The sequence below is a fragment of the Anticarsia gemmatalis genome, chromosome 23 (genome assembly GCF_050436995.1).
Source record: "Anticarsia gemmatalis isolate Benzon Research Colony breed Stoneville strain chromosome 23, ilAntGemm2 primary, whole genome shotgun sequence".
Taxonomy (NCBI): domain Eukaryota; kingdom Metazoa; phylum Arthropoda; class Insecta; order Lepidoptera; family Erebidae; genus Anticarsia; species Anticarsia gemmatalis.
Window position 1 is genome coordinate 3,867,192 of NC_134767.1, and position 21,341 is coordinate 3,888,532.

Consider the following 21,341-nt stretch of genomic DNA (forward strand, 5'->3'; position numbering starts at 1 on the left):
CATATTCTTGATAAGTATTTATTTATGTATTTTGACCTCCCTGACTTGGGGAAAATCAGCTGAGTAGATCTCTATTAATGTGAGTTATATTTTGAGCCGGAATTTTGTATTCGCATTTAGTGACTTTTGAGCTATTAACATTCAAAGTACCTACCTACCTATGTATTTATAACAACTTAGTCTTACTCGGGTCGATGTAGGTAATCTAAACAGGTATTTAATTCAGCATTTACCTTAGCCTACATATTAATATAAACTTAATTTAGAAATATAAAACATAAAAACTAAAACTGTCGATATTTTTCTGTCCTTTGCCCATCTCTATTCCATTTTTTTATTACTTACCTGTAGGACCATACCTACTATCCGTAACCTTAGTATTAAATAATACTAATAATATATTGACTTATCGTAATAATAACAATTAAAATTAATCTTACTCACGCAACACGGAACAATATTAACCTAACTACATAGGTACATTTAGGTAAGTAGGAGTACTTTACTCAACCACAAATTAAATACATTTATTTAAGTTAACAATAAATACAATACATTGTCCTTGTTGGCGAGCAAAATAAAAGTAAAATAAACAGACTCACTTTCTACGCCGACCGGCATTTGTTTTATTCTCAATTGGGAAGTTGAAGGATTCGCCAAAAATCCGATATTGCAGATCGTCGTCATTACTTTGATATTGCATCTCTTACACACAATTTGCGACTTTTCGACTAAATAATACACCCTTATCACTATTTGATCTTAGAATCATCGTTACAAAACATTTTACACTTCATAATTTAGTAAAAACGCGAACATAATGCGGGTTTCGATATACCGCCAATAATGATACAGATTAACGAAAGACAATTTTTGTTTTTTTTTTAGGCAAAGGACGCGATGAATCTCGGCTGTAACGCGCGCGAAGCCGGACTGACTGAACACGAGCGGACGCGGGAGCCGCCGAGCTATCCCTTCGGCCTGTGTTGCCATTATGGGGATTCTCCACTTCTATAGGGTACTTTCAATTTGCATACGACGATTGTGCAGGTTGTTTTTTCGTATTTACTTTATAACATTATTGATTATTTTACGTTCTAAACATTTTAGTGCAAGGAGAATTCAATTAATGAATAATAGATTTAATTACTCAGCTAACGAGAACAACGAGCTTTAAGAGATTGCAAGTATATTGAATATTTATATAATTTCCATTTAATAACCACGGTTAGATCTCTTAAGAAGCTATTTCTGTATTCATTAAATTGTGCTATTTTCGACAATAACATATTACTAACACCCCATGCTCATTATATACATGATATTAATCATAAAAGATACCCGCCTATTGATTACTCTTAAAAAATATTGCCGCGGTTATGCCATTATATTTTAATGATAGCCACTAAGTAGTTGTCCTGATACGACCTTTTAAGCTCAATGCTTTAAGGTAAATTAAAATATTTTACCTGGCAACATCGTCTTGCTGTCTCCATATGCCTGGGGCCGTGCTATAATGGCCATGGAATTCCATACTTAATAGTTCAATTTATTGTAGAGATGCGGGATTCTGAGTTGTAAAAGCAGGTGTATCAATTTATTGGGAATATTTGTAATTTAATAAATCGTCCATGGCACCATAAAATTGCAATATTGACGGTCTAAAAAGTACCTACCGATTTACATTACCTTTATTAAGACAACAAAACAAACAAAAAATAAGCTAAATGTAGCATAATATAATTCAAATGCATGTAACTTAACTGAATTAACTTTTTGTAAGGAATTTTCATTCTATTTTTTTATATGGTCCGAACATAACCACATCAGTGAAGGAGACCAGCAACAAATTCAACGTGAAAACTACATAAAATTAGAAAAATAGCTTTTGCTATTAAAAAATATATTTCGTACTTTAAATTATATGGTCAAATTATGTCACGCTTCTTCTTAATAGTGAAGACGCGAAATCTTTTTAATAGTGAAGATTTTAATTTCTTCTTTTTGAAGAACACCTTATAATTTTAGAAAATTGTAAGCAGCTTTTCAACATCCATTCAGCTTTGCGTGTACGTAAAATGTCTGCCTTAAAGTCTACATGACAACGCAAATCCGACCTTCGCAAACGGGTTCTTTGCTTAAGTTAATGATTTGGCATACACATAATAAATAGTTACATCACATTTTTAGTTAAACGAGGTAAATATTTAATTGAAATTATCAAAAACATTGTTATATTTTAACTGTAACTGGGCATAACTTAATTATTTTTTTTATTGCAGGCACAAGTGTTGACACAAATATGCCTCAAGAACCAAGTACCCACAAAAAATTAAGATGCGGGATTTATATGAAAAAAAAAAAAAACTTATGAAATCCTTTTAAAAACTTAAAAATATTAACTCCACTTCTTCTTTAGTGAAAACTAAGGATTTTTATTAGTTTGCTCGTTTCACAGGTACAAAGCACCAATAATATAATCACTAACAACAGTTTCTTCGTGCACATCGTAATGAAACCCTTCAGGCAGTTTCTTTAAACTGCCTGATGAAAGGCAACGTCTCTATACTTCCACTTGATCGATTTAAGCCTAAACTGATAATTTTCGTAGTAGAAAATCCTGCCTGCACTGTCTGTAGTGGGCCAGTAATGAGTTACATTCTTCTTTCAAGACTTCAAGTAGCATTCGTAAGATCTGTTAAACGGCCATTTCAACGATTTACCTCACAGGATACTGATTTTCCAGTTAGACCGGTAGTTTTAAGAATGTTTAGTACACATTGTATGTACATACAAATAACTGGCTGGTACGGGCACGGGACAGGAAAGGGTGGCAAAAAGCCGGGCACGCCCAGCTGTGGGAGTCTATTGAAAAAAAAACATGTTTCATTGTATCACCCTTTTATTTTTAATGTAAGGGGTGTACTGACATGTCTAGACTGAGAGCCTCAATTGCTACGTTTGTCCGAATTGCAAATTCAATTCTCGTTTCGGACGTTATTAGGTAGGTACTTGAAACTTTTTTATACGGTATCAATGTTTGGCAGGCAATAGGGCTTGGGGAAGTTGTTTTCTTAATTTACCGAAAAATAAACATAAATACTAAGTTCAAATGTTAAGCATGGGGGTTGCCCCTAATAAAAATATCCATAACCAGGAAAAAGTTGCTTTTTTTTTCAAAAACTAGTTCCTTATGATGAAAAGTGGATTAAGTAACTTCCTACTACTTTCGGCCAGTTAATATGCAATTACGACCATGGTTGTTAAACCACCTTAGTCAACCTTTGGACTTTAGCATAATAAAACCAAAGCTCTAGCTCTATTTGATGATCACAATATAAGAATTTCCTCTCTTTGGAAATTAGAACAAAAAATATATTTAATTTCGTACCGTTGTTCTATCGTATCAATGAACATAAACTTAATTATTCAAAAATTGTCACCGTCCATACAAAAAGAGCTAATAACAATCTAGATTATTCTATATACTACGGGTGGTCGCTTAAAGGTGCAATTGTTTCCCACGATATTATTTAATAAGCTCCTAAGAACCCATACAACGACGGTGAACGACGTCGGGAATGCCCGGAGTATACAACAGGATAAACCGCTCCTACGCAGCTAGATAAATGGATAGATTTATACGAGAACAGCAGATAACGCTAATTTATTAATGGTAGTTTCAGTGAGTAAAGTTAACTGATAAGGACGAAGGGCGAATACGTAATTTGTTTCTGAAGGAAAGTAGTGGACTATAAGAACTAACCTAGATCTCGTTGTCATATTTCCCGTGCGATGGAATGTTATTAAAAATGTTGTTAACCATACTTTTCTGCCGTAGACTACTCATAACTAAGGTATCAAATGTGTTTAAAATAATCGATCTGGGTATACAACCACCACAGTAAAACCAAAAATAAGTACCAAGAATAAATAATAAACCGATCTTCTCTTTAAAGTTTTCTTTCAGCTTAACTTTGGCCTCTCGAAATTTGCCAACCGCTAAAATACACGCATCCACGCAGCAGACGGAACATTCAAATGAAATAGGCGATACTTTATAGTTTCTTTGATACTATCAAAGCAAAAATAAAGTTGATACTTACGGCTCTTCTTTTATAATAACGTAATCTTCATCGGCCTCTGTCGATAGCTTCGCTTGTAGCACTTTTAGGCGTTCTATCTGGAACTGTAGGTACGACTTTGTTCCTTTTTCTTCTTCCATGCTGATGAAAAAAGAATATTTGCTTAGATATTGATTATTTATATAACGAATATCAGAAAGTAAAAACGTAACGAACAATAATAAATTAAAGTAATATAATATGTTAAATAAATAAATTTAATAGGGAAAGGATAACTTAAGCTAATTTTAGTATTTTAAACTTCATTGCATTCACCTGACCAACATGAGTGGAAGTGGTTTTGCAAAAGGAATCTCAGTTCACTAAAACTCTAAACAGCGATTAACTATAGTAATGATTTAGCAAGGTCAAATTCGATAAACATATTATTATCAACGAGGGTTTTACCCAGCTTAGAGATACAAAATATTCAAAATAATATTACAGTCATGTATGAGTGACATAACAGTTGTGAACTTTGGTAAAGTACTCAATATTTCTTTCCCTAAAAACCTTATTTTGCGAAATATCATCAAAAATTGCGATTGCTTGTATCCGAACCAAAGAGATAGCTCCGGGCGAACGAAACAAACTTCTAAGGTGCCTTTACAAATGAATAACAACAACCACCCAAACGACACCTCGGGCTGTGATGATTCATAGTTTTCGGAAAACATAATACAGATACTTTGGATCATTCTTCGTGATCTTTCCTCTTGTCCTATTCGTTTTTGAGAACTGCCGCACTAAGATTATTTTTTTACAGCGAAGGACTGTACTTTTGTACACACAGGACGTATAGTACCCACTCTTTTTTTCATAGAGACTCGCCGAAATTTTTCTTATACTGATTTGCATATTTGTTTTGAAATACAGTTCTCCGTAAGCTATCTCCAATCTGTATATGCGAAGGAAACCAAGCAGTAGACATACGAATCGTTAACACATTCGAGACCTACACAAGTAATTACTTTCTGCTAATCATAACATTAACTCAACCCATATTAATTGGCCGTGGTGGACTCAAGGCCTACTCCCTTGCCAGGCAGCGGGATATTAATGGGTTAAAGTTATTCATCATAATATTTATATTCTGGAGTAATTCAATTATATTCAAAATAGCAAAGATACCACCTATATTAGTTCATCAAACGCGCCGTCCACAGATTTTTTATTTCGTTACAGCTGAACGTGTCATCAAGATGCCTTAGCAATCTTGAAATAGAAATAAATTGCAGTACTGTCAAGTAATTTCAGGGGCCGAAACAAGTTCCGAGGTCGAAAATACTGATTTTACTGACCAAAAATTCAAAAATACTGACCAAATACAGACCATTTCTAAACCGTTTTTCAGGTGAATGGTGTGAAATAACAAAAAATACAGTCGAATTGAGAAGTCAAAATCCTTTTTTTAAGACTGTTAAAAAGCTTATTTTCGGTTATTGGTCTCCACCATCCCCGTAGTCAACCAGCATCGCCTTTTTAGTGTGTTAAAAAGTTTTGTTAATAAAGTTTTCAATCAGGTCTTAAGAATTTTCAATCAGGTCTTACGATATTTCAATCAGGTCTTACGAGTTTTCAATCAGCTCTTACGAGTTTTCAATCAGGTCTTAAGAATTTTCAATCAGGTCTTACGAATTTTCAATCAGGTCTTAAGAATTTTCAATCAGGTCTTACGATATTTCAATCAGGTCTTACGAGTTTTCAATCAGCTCTTACGAGTTTTCAATCAGCTCTTACGAGTTTTCAATCAGGTCTTAAGAATTTTCAATCAGGTCTTACGAATTTTCAATCAGGTCTTAAGAATTTTCAATCAGGTCTTACGATATTTCAATCAGGTCTTACGAGTTTTCAATCAGCTCTTACGAGTTTTCAATCAGGTCTTAAGAATTTTCAATCAGGTCTTACGAGTTTTCAATCAGCTCTTACGAGTTTTCAATCAGGTCTTAAGAATTTTCAATCAGGTCTTACGAATTTTCAATCAGGTCTTACGAAGTTTCGCAAAAGTGCGCAACGGCGCTGAAGAATTTTCACTTCAAAAATATTGATTTAAAAAAAATAGTAAATTTTAATTTGCTGTTCTATTGAAGTCATGTGATGCTTCAATACATGTATATGTTACTGTAAAAGCCCGAACTGTGGTAAATCCTAAGATTTTCCAGTATAACCTAAGATTTGCCAACTCAATGGTAAAAGTCCGAACAATTATTTTATTTCGAACTTTTACCTCTATTCACTTGATGATGTCGAGATGTCGCCGGAGCCCCGCTTCGCGGGGTGCTTTTCTGCATTGCATTGCATTCCTGCTGGGTAGTTTAAAAAAAAAATAACGACAAAGGCTGAGGTGGGAGCGAGCGAAGCGAAGCTCCCACCTCAGCCTTTGTCGTTATTTCGTTATTTTTTTTCGTTATTTTTTTTCTTATTTTTTTTCTTTGTCGTTATTTTTTTTCTTCCTTCTAACCTAACTTACCCATGTCGCTTTGCCCAAAACTCCTTCTTTATAACTATGTTACGGTATATAATTATACCGTTCCATAGTTATGAAGAAGGAGTTTTGTATATACTGTATATGTTACAGTTTTTAAACTCCGACTTGTTCGGACTTTTACCATTGAGAGTTGGTAAATCTTAGGTTTTACCTTAAAATCTTAGGATTTACCACTGTTCGGGCTTTTACAGTAACATATATATTACGTAGATCATCAACATAATATCGAGCATCCAAAGCAGCCCTCTGATATGATTACTGGGCAAATCGAGAATGTAAGATTGGCCAACAGCAAAGGAAAACCAAAAAAAAACATGTGTGAGTTTGGAAAAATACTGACAATACTGACCGATTTTCTAAAATACTGACTTTTACTGACCAGGTCCAAAAATACTGACTTTTACTGACTTTACTGACCTGTTTCGGCCCCTGTAATTTTGATCGATCGAAGAACCTGTTCCTATCTTATGAATTGCTGAAGACGTTTGCAAGGAATATTGCAAATGGACCTTCGGGTAATGCAGCGATAGTAATGACTTTTTTTATGTGGATTGGCGAAGGCTTAAAGCTTTATTGCGGTATCATAACACCTTTTGCGAATAATAAAATTTGTTTACATTAATTTTAGCCGGAAATTCTTACGCTTAGATAGGTTCTACTTGAGCGTGCAATCGTTTGCTTTCTGTTAAAGCGCATAGCTCGCTCCATACTTAGAGTCTAATAAAATTTGTTAATCATTTCGATGATTGAATTCTGAGCTACAAGAAGTATTTCCTAGAAAGTTCCTGATTATTATACTGGTCAGAAGAGCAAAGGCTTAGTACCGGATACAGGATAAGTCGCAAATTTCGGGAAAACCAGGGATCTTCCTCTGGAAGCCATTAAGACTAGCCAGTTGACCACTGGCTAGTCTAAGGAGACAAAGTACATAAAATAGCAATTTCGAAGAAATTAATGATAATCGGAATTACGTTGAAGACCTCTATTCGAAAATTTATTATCCCTTTCTAGTTCTTTTAAGCAGCTAACGGGTATTCAATGTAGCGTAAAACGAAAACTGGCAGAACACGCTACGACTACTCCAATCAAAACGGGATCACTACAGGAAACTTTACGGTTCAGTGCTTGAAAAGTTAAGCATTTTCATAACAAATAGGTACTAATTATGGAAAGCGAAGGAAAAATAAGACAATATGGACCTAATATGGTGGAAACGGGAAACTAAGTAGGTAAACTACCTAGGTATTATTATTGTGTATGCCAAAGTTTGTGAGAATGGATGTTTATCATTTCTGAAATATTACATCTGGAGCCCAGGACACAGGGTAATATCCTGGATAAATACAGGATACATTTATAAGAAGTATCTAGTAGAACCTACTCAAACTACTACAGAAGATGGTAAAGAGTAAGTGACGCAAAGATACCAAGGGCACCATGGCAACAAGAGAATTGAGAGGGGAATACAATCGATCACAGAGCTACGGAAAACCTCATAAGTCGGTCTCTTAAACGAGCGGACATAATACAAGGTAACGTCGGAAGCTGTAAACAGCATAAAACCACCTTAGTACTTTTATAAAAATATTTTAATCATAAGAGTCAAAATAAGTCGGCATCTGTGTCCTTGACCTAACCTAATTTTATTCTCATCAGTTTATTAATGTCCCTTAGGTTAATGTAAATTGACTTTTAAACAGGTCAAAGTACTAAAAGTACGCAGGTACTGTTTAAAAACAGCCAACTAACAGCTTTGTCCCGCATTCGGTGAGAAGTAAACACGGGCGCTATCAAACATGTGGAGTTGAGTTGCCTATCTTGATAAACATACAAGGAAAGTAGATATAAGTACGTAAAGCACTCGAAACATAGCTACCCTGTCAATGAAACGTGTTCATTCAACCTCATTTCTCAAGTAGATACATTTTTAAATTGAAAACAGCAATAGATGATAAAATTAAGGTTTGAATTTCGAAGACTTAAGTATTACGGCCAAGTAAAACGTCTGAACTAACGTTACGTTGCATAATCGTGAACCTAATCACAGGCGACGACATTGAACCGTATTACGTCGTTGTACATGGCGTTTAAGCATATTTTCAACTTAGAAATACACATATATTTCTCGCTGATAATACCCTAAACAGTTGACAGTCTCTATGTTTACTATTATGAAGTACAAAATAACGATTCCCTTTCAAATAAGAATCCGTTAAATATTCGAAGATCGAATTCGAAGTAAAAACGTTATGGCCAACGGAGTGCCAAAATACACCAAAATAAACAGCTACTGTCATAAATATTCTCATATTACCTTCGTATACAGTAATAGTATCTCGACTAAAGTGAAACATGTGAGGTAGACGTGAAATTGAGTGAGGGAAAAGTCTTTTTGTGGTTATAACACATCCGTAATGATGACATTATTGATCGTACACATACCTTGACCGTTCATTTTTCTCCATTTAGTCTTCTTTTTAAAACTTTATAAGCAAAATATAGGCATCAATTAAAATTGTATAATATAAATAAGCTGTTACAATGATATAATTACTTTGGATTGCACAATAATTAAGTAAAATAAATAAAAACTTTTCCAAATCATATAACCACAATTCGTTAGTATTCGTTACAATCAAAAGGGAACATCGCCTTTCTCATTCATTCTATTGGACAATCATTCAAGACGGAAAGAGAGCATAGATGTCCCGTAAATAGAACTTTATCAACACGACAGCGCCGTTCAGCGCCATCTTTGGAGGAAGCATAAATAGGGAAGTAGTCTATGATGTAAGTGTTGCCATTTGTTAAATCGACTAAATATTGAATAGAAAGATTCTTAATCTACTGGACTCGGTATTATAAATGGTTGCTATATTATATTTTGAAGTAAACTAGGATATAATAGGATGCGCTTTACGCAAAGTTTGATATTAGAAAGCAAAATACCGCATAAATAACAATCGTCTAAAGTTTAGCAAAATGTAGAAATGTAATTTATTTAGATTTAAGACGGTTGTTACATGTTTATGTTACAGCCGCCACGAAGGACTCGCATAAGTTATTATGCGTCAAAATCTTGCATAGAACATTAATCTTCTTTACAAAAAATGCTTGACATATTTTTTTACTCCTTTGATCAAGATTTTCATCTCTATCTTTAAAAAAATATCTGTTGCCGTCTAAATTCTGTACCAGTCAAAAGTACCTACTTTAGACCCTAGTAAATTAAATTATATTCTATAATACTTTTGAAGCGGGCCTCCGGCAACATCTTCGATCTATTGTTAATTAAATTTTCGTCTCTTTTGATATTACATCATGTCGCCGGAGCCCTACTTCGCGGAGCTTCTCCTTCTGGGTGGTTTTAAATCATAACCTAAACCTTACCCAAGTTGACCAGCCTGTTCAGACAAAAGTACTTTTGTCTGATTCTGCTAGCTAAGAGTCTTGACTCCAAAATATCTATTGACTATCAGTCGTATGACTATGGACCACTTAATATTGTGACTTAATACAGCAACAAGCTGCTTCAGACGAAAAATAAAATACTTCACTACATTTTTATAAAAAAATAATTAAATCTATAAGCAATCTTTATATATATAATTCTTCTGTAAGTGTGTATGTCACTGAACTTCTTTTAAACGACTGGACCGATTTTGATGAAATTTTTTGTGTGTGTTCAAGGGAACCTGAGAATGGTTTAGATTCACAAAAAAAAAATTCTCGCGTCACAGTTTTCGTTGCCATACTCCTCCGAAACGGCTTGACCGATTCTCATGAAATTTTGTGAGCATATTGAGTAGGTCTGAGAATCGGCCAACATCTATTTTTCATACCCCTAAGTGACAATATATTACAATATTTTTTTAATTTACATGGCAAGACAACGTTTGCCGGGTCAGCTAGTCTAATTATAAAACACTAGTTTACAATAGTAATGTAGTAAGTAAGTTATTGGAAACGATATACCTAGTTTACTATTATGTGATTAAATGGTAGCCCTAAAATAATTAAGAAATGTGAAATATTGTCTATGCTTTACCGAACTGTCATTTTCTATCAAAACAAAATATCGTGTTCTTGTAGCCCGCGAAATTAGTTTTTTCACTTTATAATCGCTAATTCTTTATAAGGCAATGAAATTTCGCGCGGTAATGATAGATGCGGGGCCCATGAGGGAGTTTTCAAGTAATGTTACATTACTTAGTGTCAATAATAGTGAATAATTCGTGGTAATACTGTTGAGTTTGATAAACTTTTGTTGAATGTTTCAGATGTAGTGACAATAATTTCAAAGTTATCAAAGGAATGTGTGCTGAGGCTGGCTGATGATCAGTTATATTTTATTGTGAGTGAGGAGAACAGTGGACCAACACCTCCTATACTTTGGTGTGAAATTCCTCATGCTATGTTCTTCTCTGAATATCAAATGATCGGTATTGATGATGAACACAAAGATATCTATCTAGCTGTAAGCTCAGGTATGCATTTGCATCAGTAGAATTCAGTATTTAGAGTTATTATGGTATTGTGCAAATTGTGTTGCAATTTTTAGTCCCATGAAGTTATCTATATTTACAATTTACTCTAAACAAATTGAATGTAATATAAGTATGTTAAATAACGAGGTCCAATATAAATAATGAGTTATAATCAGTGAAAGAAAGATGTTACTGTATTTATCTTACTTTCAGGCAACTTAGCAAGATCACTAGTCACATTGAAAACAGCAAAATCATTGAAAATGAAGCTCACTAAGAAACAGTGTCCATGCCTCACACTGGAAATAGAAATGGTAAGAAGTATAATTTTGTAGTAATGGTTAGTAATAGGTCTGTTTATCTAAAATCTTTGGCTTTAATAACTAGTTTGACCAACACTACCTTATAGAGTAACTCATGACATGACAGTGTATTATAATGCTAAGCAATTTGAGGTAAAATATATTTAACGTAACCTTAATCTGGGGGCAGAGCACTCCACCACTAACTAGAGTCCAAAAGCAACATTACCACATCATTCTTATCTTGATGCAGTTTAGTCCATTTTTGTTACTTACATTTTTTCAGCCATCACTAACATCTCAACAAACTCGACAAGTGACACATGATATTCCTGTAACTGTAATACCAAGGAAGCTGTGGTCTGACTTTCAAGAACCTCAAATACCTGATCCAGATGTAAGTTTCATGTACATAACTTAATGGGGTAAAATTCTGTACTTGGCAAGAATTTGTGTCTGGTTTAGCACTTAATTTATTTCCTACCATAAGTATACATATAATTTCTCTGTAAATGCATAATTTTGTATGTAAAATACCTTGGTCAAGCCCACATCTGTATTGCGATAAACACCAAAACAATCGATTTGTAGCTGATTCAATTGACTAACTCTTTCCTACTAATTAATACTTGCCATAATAATATATGCCACTGATCCTACTATTTTTAACTTCTTTATAAATGTTTTCAGATTTCAATAGAACTCCCATCTCTGAAACAACTGCGTACTACAATAGATAGAATGAAGACCATGTCGCCAGAGGTAGTGATCAGGGCGTCGGCAGAGGGCCGCCTGACGCTGCAGATCAAGACTGACATGGCTAAAGTGTCCACTCGGTTTAAAGACTTGAGGGTGGAGGCTTTTGGGGGTAAGTGTAAATTAAAGCTCACTTTTCATTCTAACTTATTATTGAATTATTGCCAAACAAGATTTTGTTCCAGGAATGAAAGAAATTTAATTAATATGATTGAAACAGTAAAACTTTTTTTCTTATTCTGATGTTCCTAAAGAAACATGAGATAGACTAATAGAGAGTTAAAAAACATGTCAAAATGGTGCCCAGACAGAAATTCTTCTACACTTCACATTCTTCTACACACGAATTCGGTCCCGAAATATTTATTATATTTATTGAAAATGAACAACAAAAACGACTTGACTCACTTGTTCGGCTTGTGCCGATTGGGTTCATCTACACGTATTCGGTATTACCGCCCGGCTAGGCCGATTGATGCCGAACCGAATATGAGTATAGCAAACCTTGGAATTTAATTCCATAATAATCCAGGCTTTTTACTACTTTAAAATACCTTAAGTGATTTGCTAAGTATTTTTATTATTATTTTCAGGGCCAGTAGACCATTCTGACTCTGAAACTGAAACACAAGTGAACGAAGATATGTCCCGTATCTGCTATTGCCGAGTGGACGCTAAGAAGTTATCAATGTTCCTAAGTGCAGATCAAATATCAAACAATAGGACAGTGTGTAGTATCGTGAATAAGAAACTAGTAGTACTGTGTCTACAGACTGATGAGAATGTGAAGTTACAGTGTTTTATAAGTGGTATTGTGTATTAAAGACTGAAATATAATTTGAATGTTGTTGGGTCTAAATGAAGCAAAGCAACCATTCCCTGGTCTCTGCCTATCCCTAAGGGAGAAGGCGCGATTTTATGTATTTATGATACAGTTATGAACTGTATCTTTATTCAAGTGTCTGCAAGGGGCCTTAGCCATATTAGCCCATACAAAAAATAATGACTGATTGGGCCATTACAAACCTGTGAATTTGTGAACAATTTATGTCATTTTATTGAACTCTCTTGCTTGCTCACTATTCTATGGTGTATGAATGTGAATGAAGCAAAGGAAGTTTGTAAGGATCATACCAAGTGGTGTTCTCTGGTCTCTGTCTACCCCTATAAAAAGGTGTGATTTTATGTATGTACAAGTAAAGACTAAACTATGTATTTATAAATTTTAATAGTAACGTTAATTTTGTTATTAATTATAATGTTATAAGTTTTAGTAAGTTAAACCAAATATAATAAAACAATATCTTTTATTCAATAATCAGTTTTACTTCCGACTTTTTACATGAATTAACAAATTATATTATTAGAAATATTTTAGGTATACAAATTACAAATTCTAGTTTTCATTCTTTAATAGAAAAATACTAAGGAATGCAACAGAATATTGAGACAGGTTTGATCACATTGGACTGAATAGAAACTGAATAGGACTGTCAAAAAAAAAATGTGTGTCAGTGCCTGTCCTTTAGTTAAAGCGGCATTATCTTTATGAATACAAAAGACACAGTATCACAACTTTTGGATAATCATAGCTTAATTTATGAAATGACTGCCAATTTCTGTCAAAAACTTTTCCCGACAAGCTAAAAATCTACTGTGGGTTGAAATTGTTTTCAAAAACCAATACTTATTTTATCAGAGGATGAGATTTCGGAATAACATGCGTTAATTCTATTGGAAAATATGAAAATACCTAGTTTATTTCTTACAAAAAGCCTATCACTATTCAATTGTACGTAAGCTGGAATGATCTTTCGTTGTCTCGTCTCAGTGTATCGTGGGTCGCCTTGAGTTGGTCTAGTTTCGTAGATATTTGCGCTATGGAGTTGTCTATCCATTGCATTGATGACATATGCGCGTTGAGAATGCGGCCTATTTGTACGATCTGTAAGAGAGAATATTCATACAGTTAGATTATGGTTATGTGGTTTGAAATATAAAAACACATTAGGGTAGGTTTTACACCAATGTATACTTTTACTGCTTCAACCCATATAACAAAACCAATAAAACTATATGACGGTGAGACTTCATTACTAAAGCCTCAAACTTTTGACATATCATTCATTGCATTGCTATAATAATCTGATTGTATATTAATTAAAAAACCTTGATCTATATCATCTGAAGTAAAATTGTGAATATAAAACTTACTGGATCATTACTATCTTGACTTCTATTGGTCTCGTTGAGGTGTTCAATGACTTCTTTCAAATCTTCAGACATTTGACGCAGTTGCGTGTCCAAATTTTCTGCTAAGGTGTACCTGTAAATGGATAGATAGTTGCAATGTACATAGTTATAAAATAGGGTATAATTCCTAGTGGCTACTGCGGCCAGTTTAATTAAAACTAGCTATCTTGTGTAGGAGTTTGTTTAGTGTTCAAGTTTTCCATTCTATTACCATCAATACATCAATCTATTTCATTCACGACACGACTGACGAGAGGGCAGGCATAGGACCGACAGTTTTACATTCTCTCCAAGGCACTGAGGTCTGAACTTTAACTTCCTTCTTAACCCTGGGCTACTGAGAATAAATAAAAATTCGTATTTAGAGAAATGTTTCTATACTTACAAGTGTTCTCTCTCAGGATCCTTGAGTCGGTCCGTAGTTTCATCTAACATTTGCTTCTCCATGGGTGTAAGCAAATCTTCCAACTCTTTCTGTTGTGCGAGTACGAAGTCCAACTCGTGTTCTAAACTTTGTTGCTCGTTCTTCACTGTTTGAACCGCGTCGTTTAGTTCTACGATCTGAAATAATTGAAATGACTATAACATAGCTGGTACAATATTATAGATGGCTTGTCGACCCTTTTTCCTCCATCATCTACAGCCGTTTACTAATCTCCTATTTTTATTTCATAACTTTCTCACAGCGGCTGGGTGCTATATTCAGGCACACAAAGTTGATTGGCGCGTACTATTCAAGCATACAAGTGCAACTAGAGAGCTTATTAAGACTGCTACAATTGTGTAAAACAAACAGTTCAGAGCTGCTACTCAGGATAGTTCAGTGTTCAAGCTCCTTTTTCTCCCTTAGCATCTCTATCTATTTACTGTATATGCTTGTTTTAACACAATTTTATATTTTTCGACACGCCACTGACCAAACGAAACATTAAACAACATTTTAAACCTATGTATAGCTTAACATACCTTCTCTCCATTACTAATAAGCAGTCTATCCCACGCATTAATCTGCGTGGCTTGATTGATGAACGTCTTCTCTTGTTCTTCCAGTTCTAGCGTCCATTTGTTGATACTCTCTTCCAGTTGTGCAAACGATATGTTGCTTATTATCTGTGGAGGCGCCGCCGCTGTTGTTGTACTACAAAAAAAAAACACATGATGTATAGAATCATCTATTTCTCATTTAGTGTTAAAAAAATATAGAACTACGTTACGCTTTTTGATCTTTATGAATTCATATTTAATTCGATCAGGATTCGTTTCCAGGAAACCGTAAACTCTTTTGTATTTTTATAGTAGTGTATATTAAGCGGACAGGGCTATAGCCAATAGGTATCTTTTGGCTATATCACCGCTCGCGTAGTATTAGAATAGAACAGTAACTTTTTTTGAGTTTAACTACTGCAATAATTAAAATAGGATTTAGAAATGCGATAAAATTAAAACCTAGAGAAGAACCAAAAATATTGACCTTTTAAAAAAACCACGTGCCCAATAATGAATCATGAATGTTTAAAAAAAATTACAAAGTTGAGAATAATTTAACTTACGTGGTAGCGGTGGTGAGTGATGCCATTGTGGTCGTAGTTTTACCCAAAGCTGTAATACCAGACGGCGCTGCTGTCGATGCTGTAATAAAAAGAAATAATTGTTAAGTTATATTATATTTGTATACGGGACACGGTAGAATTGTTTTTGGTGCAAAGTCCCATACTTGGACTTGTCTAGTATGAACTTAAGTTTGAAGAAAAGGTCCGTGCAAATAAAGTCAATCTCGTTCTGATCAAATTGAATTTTTTTGAATACAAACGATTTTAAGATTAAGGTAAAGAAAAAAACTAAATAGGCGTTTAAGTTAACGTATTAAAATCGCATTTTTTTACAATATAGCATTATATAATAGCATTTACTGTTAAGTAAAATAGTTAAAAAGTTATACGAAAAAATTTTGGTCACAATAAATATTTAAATTAAATTCCAAACATGATTCAAGTTAAAAAGAATAAACGACATAGTTATATTCTAATTTCAAATAATTCTATTTAATACTAGACTGCTTTAAAAAGTTTATACAAATTAAAGCAAAATCAATACTTTTTATTTACCTGCAGATGAAGTAGCCAAAGTTGTAGTAGGTTTGATGCCAAAACCAAGCCCAGTAGCTGTACTGGTCCCTGTAAAGCCGAACCCAGAGCTTGTCGTAGCGGCAGAAGTCGCTGTCGTGCCAAAATTAAGCCCAGTTGTAGGCGCAGTCGTCGAAGTGCCGAAACTAAGCCCAGTTGTTGGCGCAGTAGTGCCAAAACTAAGCCCAGTTGTGGCTTGAGCTGTAGTCGTTGTTCCAAAACTAAGCCCGGTTGTTGGAGCCGAAGTTGCTGCTCCGAAACTTGGTGGTTGTATACTCGCCGATGTTTTTGCAAAACTAAGCGCAGTCGGGGCTGTTGTTGTGCCGAAATTAAGCCCGGTAGATGGTTGCGATGTGGTAGCACCGCCTAATGTTGGAGCGGTACTGGTAGTGCCAAAATTAAGTGTGGCACTTGAAGCAGGGGTAGTGCCAAAACTAAGCCCAGTTGTTGGTTGAGCTGATGATGCTGGGGTTGCGCCGAAATTAGGTAGTCCGGTTGCTGGCTGGGCGGTTGTGGTCGGTTTGCCGAAACCACCGATTCCTCCTGCTGCTAATGATAAAATTGTACTTGTCAGCATCATTATTCGCCTCACATCAGCTACATTTTTAAAATAATTATATCAAATACGCTACCATTAGTTCATTATAAAATTCTACGGTTTTGATACCCTTACTTCCCAAAAACACTTCAATTTCTTACCCTTCCCATTATGGAATGATTTTACGATGGTTTTTACTATATTTATTTATAAGACTGTTTTGTATATCTTTAATCGTATTAAATCAAAAACACTGAATAATTAACTCACGTGCAGCAGCGCCTGTAGGACTAGAAAAGTTAGTCGCAGTAGGCATTTGAAAGCCGGATCCTAACGCCGGGGTAGACGCAGTCGGTTGAGCGAAGCCGAGGCCAGTGGTACCGCCGCCGAAATTAAGCCCAGTTTGTGTTGTTGTTGGCTGTTGTTGTTGTTGCTGTTGTGGCTGTTGTAGAGCGAAGCCCGTTGATGATGTTGGCGCTGGAAGATAAGATAAGAGACATTTTTTGTAAATACTTTTTGTTCATTTTAGCACTAAAAGCTAATTTAATATCGCGGGTATTGTTAGACGAATAGTGTGAAGTACTAATACTTGTTTGATTACACAAATATCTTTAATTCTTGATTTTAAACTTTCGCGACTTTTACAAATAATTACATTAAAAAGTAACGGGTCTTAAACGAGACTGAATATTAAAGGTTAGGATACCTTATTTGTTTACCCGACGTTTAATTCTTTAATCGGAGCGCAGAACATGTAAATGGTAGTTTCTAAACAAAATAAAGTTTTATTATTATACCTGCAGTACTAGTGGCACCGAAAGCCGGGGTTTGAGCGGTACCGGAGCTAAAACTGAAGGCAGATCCGGGCTTAGCGCCGAACGCGCTCTGTCCAAAGCCAGCGCCCGTGGTAGAACCGAGGAAACCGGCTTGTGTTGTTTGTGGGGTCGCTGTAGTTGTCGCCTGAAATATAAAGAGAGATGTTGTAATTTTATTTTGAAAAGACATCTACCACATTCGTTTTATATTATTATTTATTTTTCCCTAACGGCAAAACTAATCGCTCACGACATGACAGCCTAAAATTCAAAGTATTTCCAAACCACATATTTATTTGATTCTATTTGGGAATCAAACGACCCCCAGGCTAGTTGGGTAGCGACACTGAACAATTTTTTTCTATTACAGCAAAGACAGCACGCTTTTTAGAAAATATTTCTTAAGGTGTTCTTTTCCATGCAAAAAGCCCTAATAACCCAGCGAAACAGATTGTCAATCATAATAATATATTATATTGACAATCATAAGTGTAAACATGTGACCAAAATTATTTAATTTAACCAAAATTATTAAATTAACTTACAGCAGTAGGTTGCGGTGCACCGAAGCCGGAAGCCGGCGTGGCGAAACCAAAGCCGGTGGGTGTAGCTTCGCCCGCCGGCTTGCCGAACGAGAACCCACCACCGCTGGGCGACGCGCCGAAAGCTGTTGTACCGGCAGCTAGAAATATAAAAACAAAGATCTATTAGAATGGGTAACAAGTACTTCGGACATCTTTTGATATGTGTCCTTTTTAGTAAGAAACACTGTCAACTAGCAGTAAGAGCATAACAAATTTTCATGTTAGATTAATGGGATACAACGTGCTCGATCCGCAGTTAGCTTGTATGGTAGCCTCAAATCCTAATCCTATACTCTTACTATAGAAGGAGACACACATATAGTCAGACTATTATTTATTCATGATTCACCTTGTGTGGCAGGAGTGCCAAATGCTGGGGCTGGCTGTTGCTGTTGTTGCGCACCACCGAATGACAGGTTAGCTGCATTCTGAAAGAAACAAAAAAGTTAATTAATTAGTACTATAGCCATTTTAGAAGCGCCACTCATATTGCGTTCTACAAATACATCTTTTATAAATAGTTAAGTTGTGATATCCAGGTCTCTTCTAAACTTAATAAACTCGATTAGAGTTAAGAGTTGTTACACATGTGTAATATGTTGAAGACAACACAATATGTTTTACATAAAACAATTTGATTTATTTTCTACTTTGACAAAGAAAAGCCTGATGGGATATCTCAACGTGATAATATTCTTTCAAGAGTTCTAAAATGAGAATCCGCCCCTTTTGAAGAAGATTTTAACAATGGAAAGGACTTATTTACCTGTGTTGCCGGCTGCCCAAACCCTGGGCTACCAACAGTTTGATTAGGTGGGGAGGTGAAACCACCAAAGGCAGGCTTGGCTGCACCAAACGCTGAACCTGCTGTGTTTGTTGTGGCCGGTGTTGAAACTGAAAAGAATATTAAATATTCAAATGTGATGACGATATATTTTACTTGCTGTTTATGTAAGGACATATTTTCAAATTGTGGCCTAGTAATTAGTTAATTGCAGGTTGGTGTATTACATGTGCCCATTGGAAGGTTTCATATTACCTTTACATATTTTGTATATTACCTGCATATGTGAACTTTGAATACTTAACTATAACTTTGAATCTTACTAAATTACTGAACCAGAGCTGCAGAAACTAACAGACAAAAAATTACAACTAGACTACTTACACAGTGAAGATGTAGGAGCTGTAGTTTTTGCACCGCCAAATGAAAATGTACTTCCCGGACTTTGGAAGTTAAAGGCAGGCTTGGTATCTACAAATGAAATGTTAGTGTTATTAAAAACAAATGATATGGTATGATGGTTAAGTTCTATTGTCCTACTGGCCACATAGTAAGGGAAAAACAGATTATTTTTTTAATGATATAAAGCTTAAAACCATGCCTATTTAAAAAAGTATTGTTCTCTTTTCGTTGTTGAGAAGAGAATAAATTATTTTGAATATCTTATTAAGGTATATCGTTCAAATTAGATTCTTAAACATGATGGAATATTATATTCATATAAACTGAGGTGTCAATATAATAATATTATTATGTATTTACTAAATACAAAGTCAAGTTGTAGATGAAAGGTTATTGACATGAATCATAGCAAAATAATAATAGTTCACAATGTTGTGTTACTTTCTATAGATATGTAGTTTTGTATACAACTATTAGTTTATTATTATCACGCCATCAACATCTCTTAAATTGCACACAATACACAGTTACCTATATTGCTGGCTGGATTGACTCCAAGTTGCGAATCACCAAAAGGAACAAATCCTAAAGGCGAAAGTATATTTTTCAAGGTTGTTTATAATTCAAGCGCATAATTTTGATATTAAACTGACTAATAGATAAAGTTGAGTATATAATTGCCGTTACATACATTTGTTTATTTATAAATACTGAGATCTCTGTAATTTTTGGCAGTCATAACGGTTGAAGAGGTTATGTCATGAGTTTGTAAAATAACTTCATAATTTTGCACTAATATGTTTCTGAATTGTAATAACTATTTAATATAACTGGGAAATATATGGTATTTATATTATTTATGTTAAATAGCTGTATATTCACCTGTAGTCGGACTTTTGAACATCCCTCCAGCCGTCGTAGTTGCAGTGTTGAAGTTGAAACTCATCTTTCTGCCGTGTTAAACTTCGTAAAAACTATACAGAAACAATGTAGTGTAATTACTTTCTAGCTGTGTAGTCTATTTTCAATTAAAAATCGTGTTTTCCGTTATAATAACAAACAAAAGTCAATAAACGCTGCCCGCCATTTATATTATTTAGCTGCGTTCGGAAATCTAAACAAATGTCAGTTTTCATGCGTTCAAAGTTTAGAATTTTGAAAATAATTGAATCGTCAATTATATAATATAAATGCTTCTCACAATAAAATATATTCAAATTCCTAAAACTGTCATTTTTTCTATGTGTTTGAATACCTATAATACTTTCTATTCTCGCGTTACATAGTAATTAATGAAGTAATAGTTTTATTCGTCGTAAAAAATAAAATTGACGACATATCTTGATAAAACAATAGTTTAATGGTACGGTAAAAATATAATAAAAAAGAGGACCATTTTACAAAAAATATTACTTGTAACGATAACAATAAAAAAGCTCTTTTTGTTAAAAGAAGTTAAAAATAAGAGAACTTTACAAAAAAAATCTTAAACTTCAAATTAAAATTAAAACACTTTTTTTACCGCTTAGATAGGCCTGCAAGCAGTATTTCCTGTGCTAATTTTCCATGGCAGCCCGCCAATTCGCGAACACCTGATTTTGCATAAATTCCTCTATCTAATCTTTTCATTCGACGAATTTACAAAGCCACTCAACACCTACCTTTTAAAGGGTATCTAGGTCTGG

General features: G+C 34.5%; 3 protein-coding genes across 9 annotated transcripts in view; 1 reads left to right on the plus strand and 2 right to left on the minus strand.

The window, feature by feature from the left end:
* Positions 1-9,268, minus strand: part of LOC142983051 (myb protein-like) — a 55,671-nt gene extending 46,403 nt beyond the window's left edge. For 2 of the 5 annotated variants that reach the window (XM_076129865.1, XM_076129860.1), the window contains exons 1-2: positions 9,055-9,267; positions 4,107-4,226 (exon numbers count right to left, since the gene is read on the minus strand). In XM_076129865.1, coding sequence (XP_075985980.1) covers positions 4,107-4,226; positions 9,055-9,077 — 143 coding nt within the window. In that variant the 5' untranslated portion in view covers positions 9,078-9,267. Of the gene's footprint in view, positions 1-602; positions 964-4,106; positions 4,227-9,054 lie in introns of those variants that run through there. The other 3 variants (XM_076129863.1, XM_076129859.1, XM_076129861.1) reach the window with 2 other exon arrangements.
* A 1,387-nt stretch (positions 9,269-10,655) lies between these two features.
* On the plus strand, positions 10,656-13,366 carry Hus1-like (Hus1-like checkpoint clamp component). Its single transcript, XM_076129959.1, has 6 exons — positions 10,656-10,806; positions 10,893-11,099; positions 11,313-11,413; positions 11,688-11,798; positions 12,092-12,269; positions 12,751-13,366. Exons 1-6 carry the CDS (start codon positions 10,755-10,757, stop codon positions 12,978-12,980), a joined length of 879 nt encoding a protein of 292 aa, XP_075986074.1. The 5' UTR covers positions 10,656-10,754; the 3' UTR covers positions 12,981-13,366.
* Positions 13,367-13,449: 83 nt separating this feature from the next.
* On the minus strand, positions 13,450-20,759 carry LOC142983118 (uncharacterized). 3 transcript variants are annotated; one of them, XM_076129957.1, is made up of 13 exons: positions 20,539-20,759; positions 19,639-19,725; positions 19,237-19,364; positions 18,820-18,898; positions 18,432-18,568; positions 17,869-18,031; positions 17,342-17,548; positions 16,516-17,079; positions 15,961-16,039; positions 15,377-15,548; positions 14,796-14,971; positions 14,372-14,483; positions 13,450-14,102 (listed from the first exon to the last, which is right to left on the minus strand). In XM_076129957.1, the coding sequence occupies exons 1-13, from the start codon at positions 20,600-20,602 to the stop codon at positions 13,944-13,946; spliced, it is 2,127 nt and encodes a 708-aa protein (XP_075986072.1). In that variant the 5' UTR covers positions 20,603-20,759; the 3' UTR covers positions 13,450-13,943. The 3 variants fall into 3 exon arrangements, with proteins under 3 accessions (XP_075986072.1, XP_075986071.1, XP_075986073.1); XM_076129956.1 differs by having other exon boundaries at positions 16,516-17,082; XM_076129958.1 differs by lacking the exon at positions 19,639-19,725 and adding an exon at positions 20,188-20,241 and having other exon boundaries at positions 16,516-17,082.
* Between the last annotated feature and the right edge of the window lie 582 nt (positions 20,760-21,341).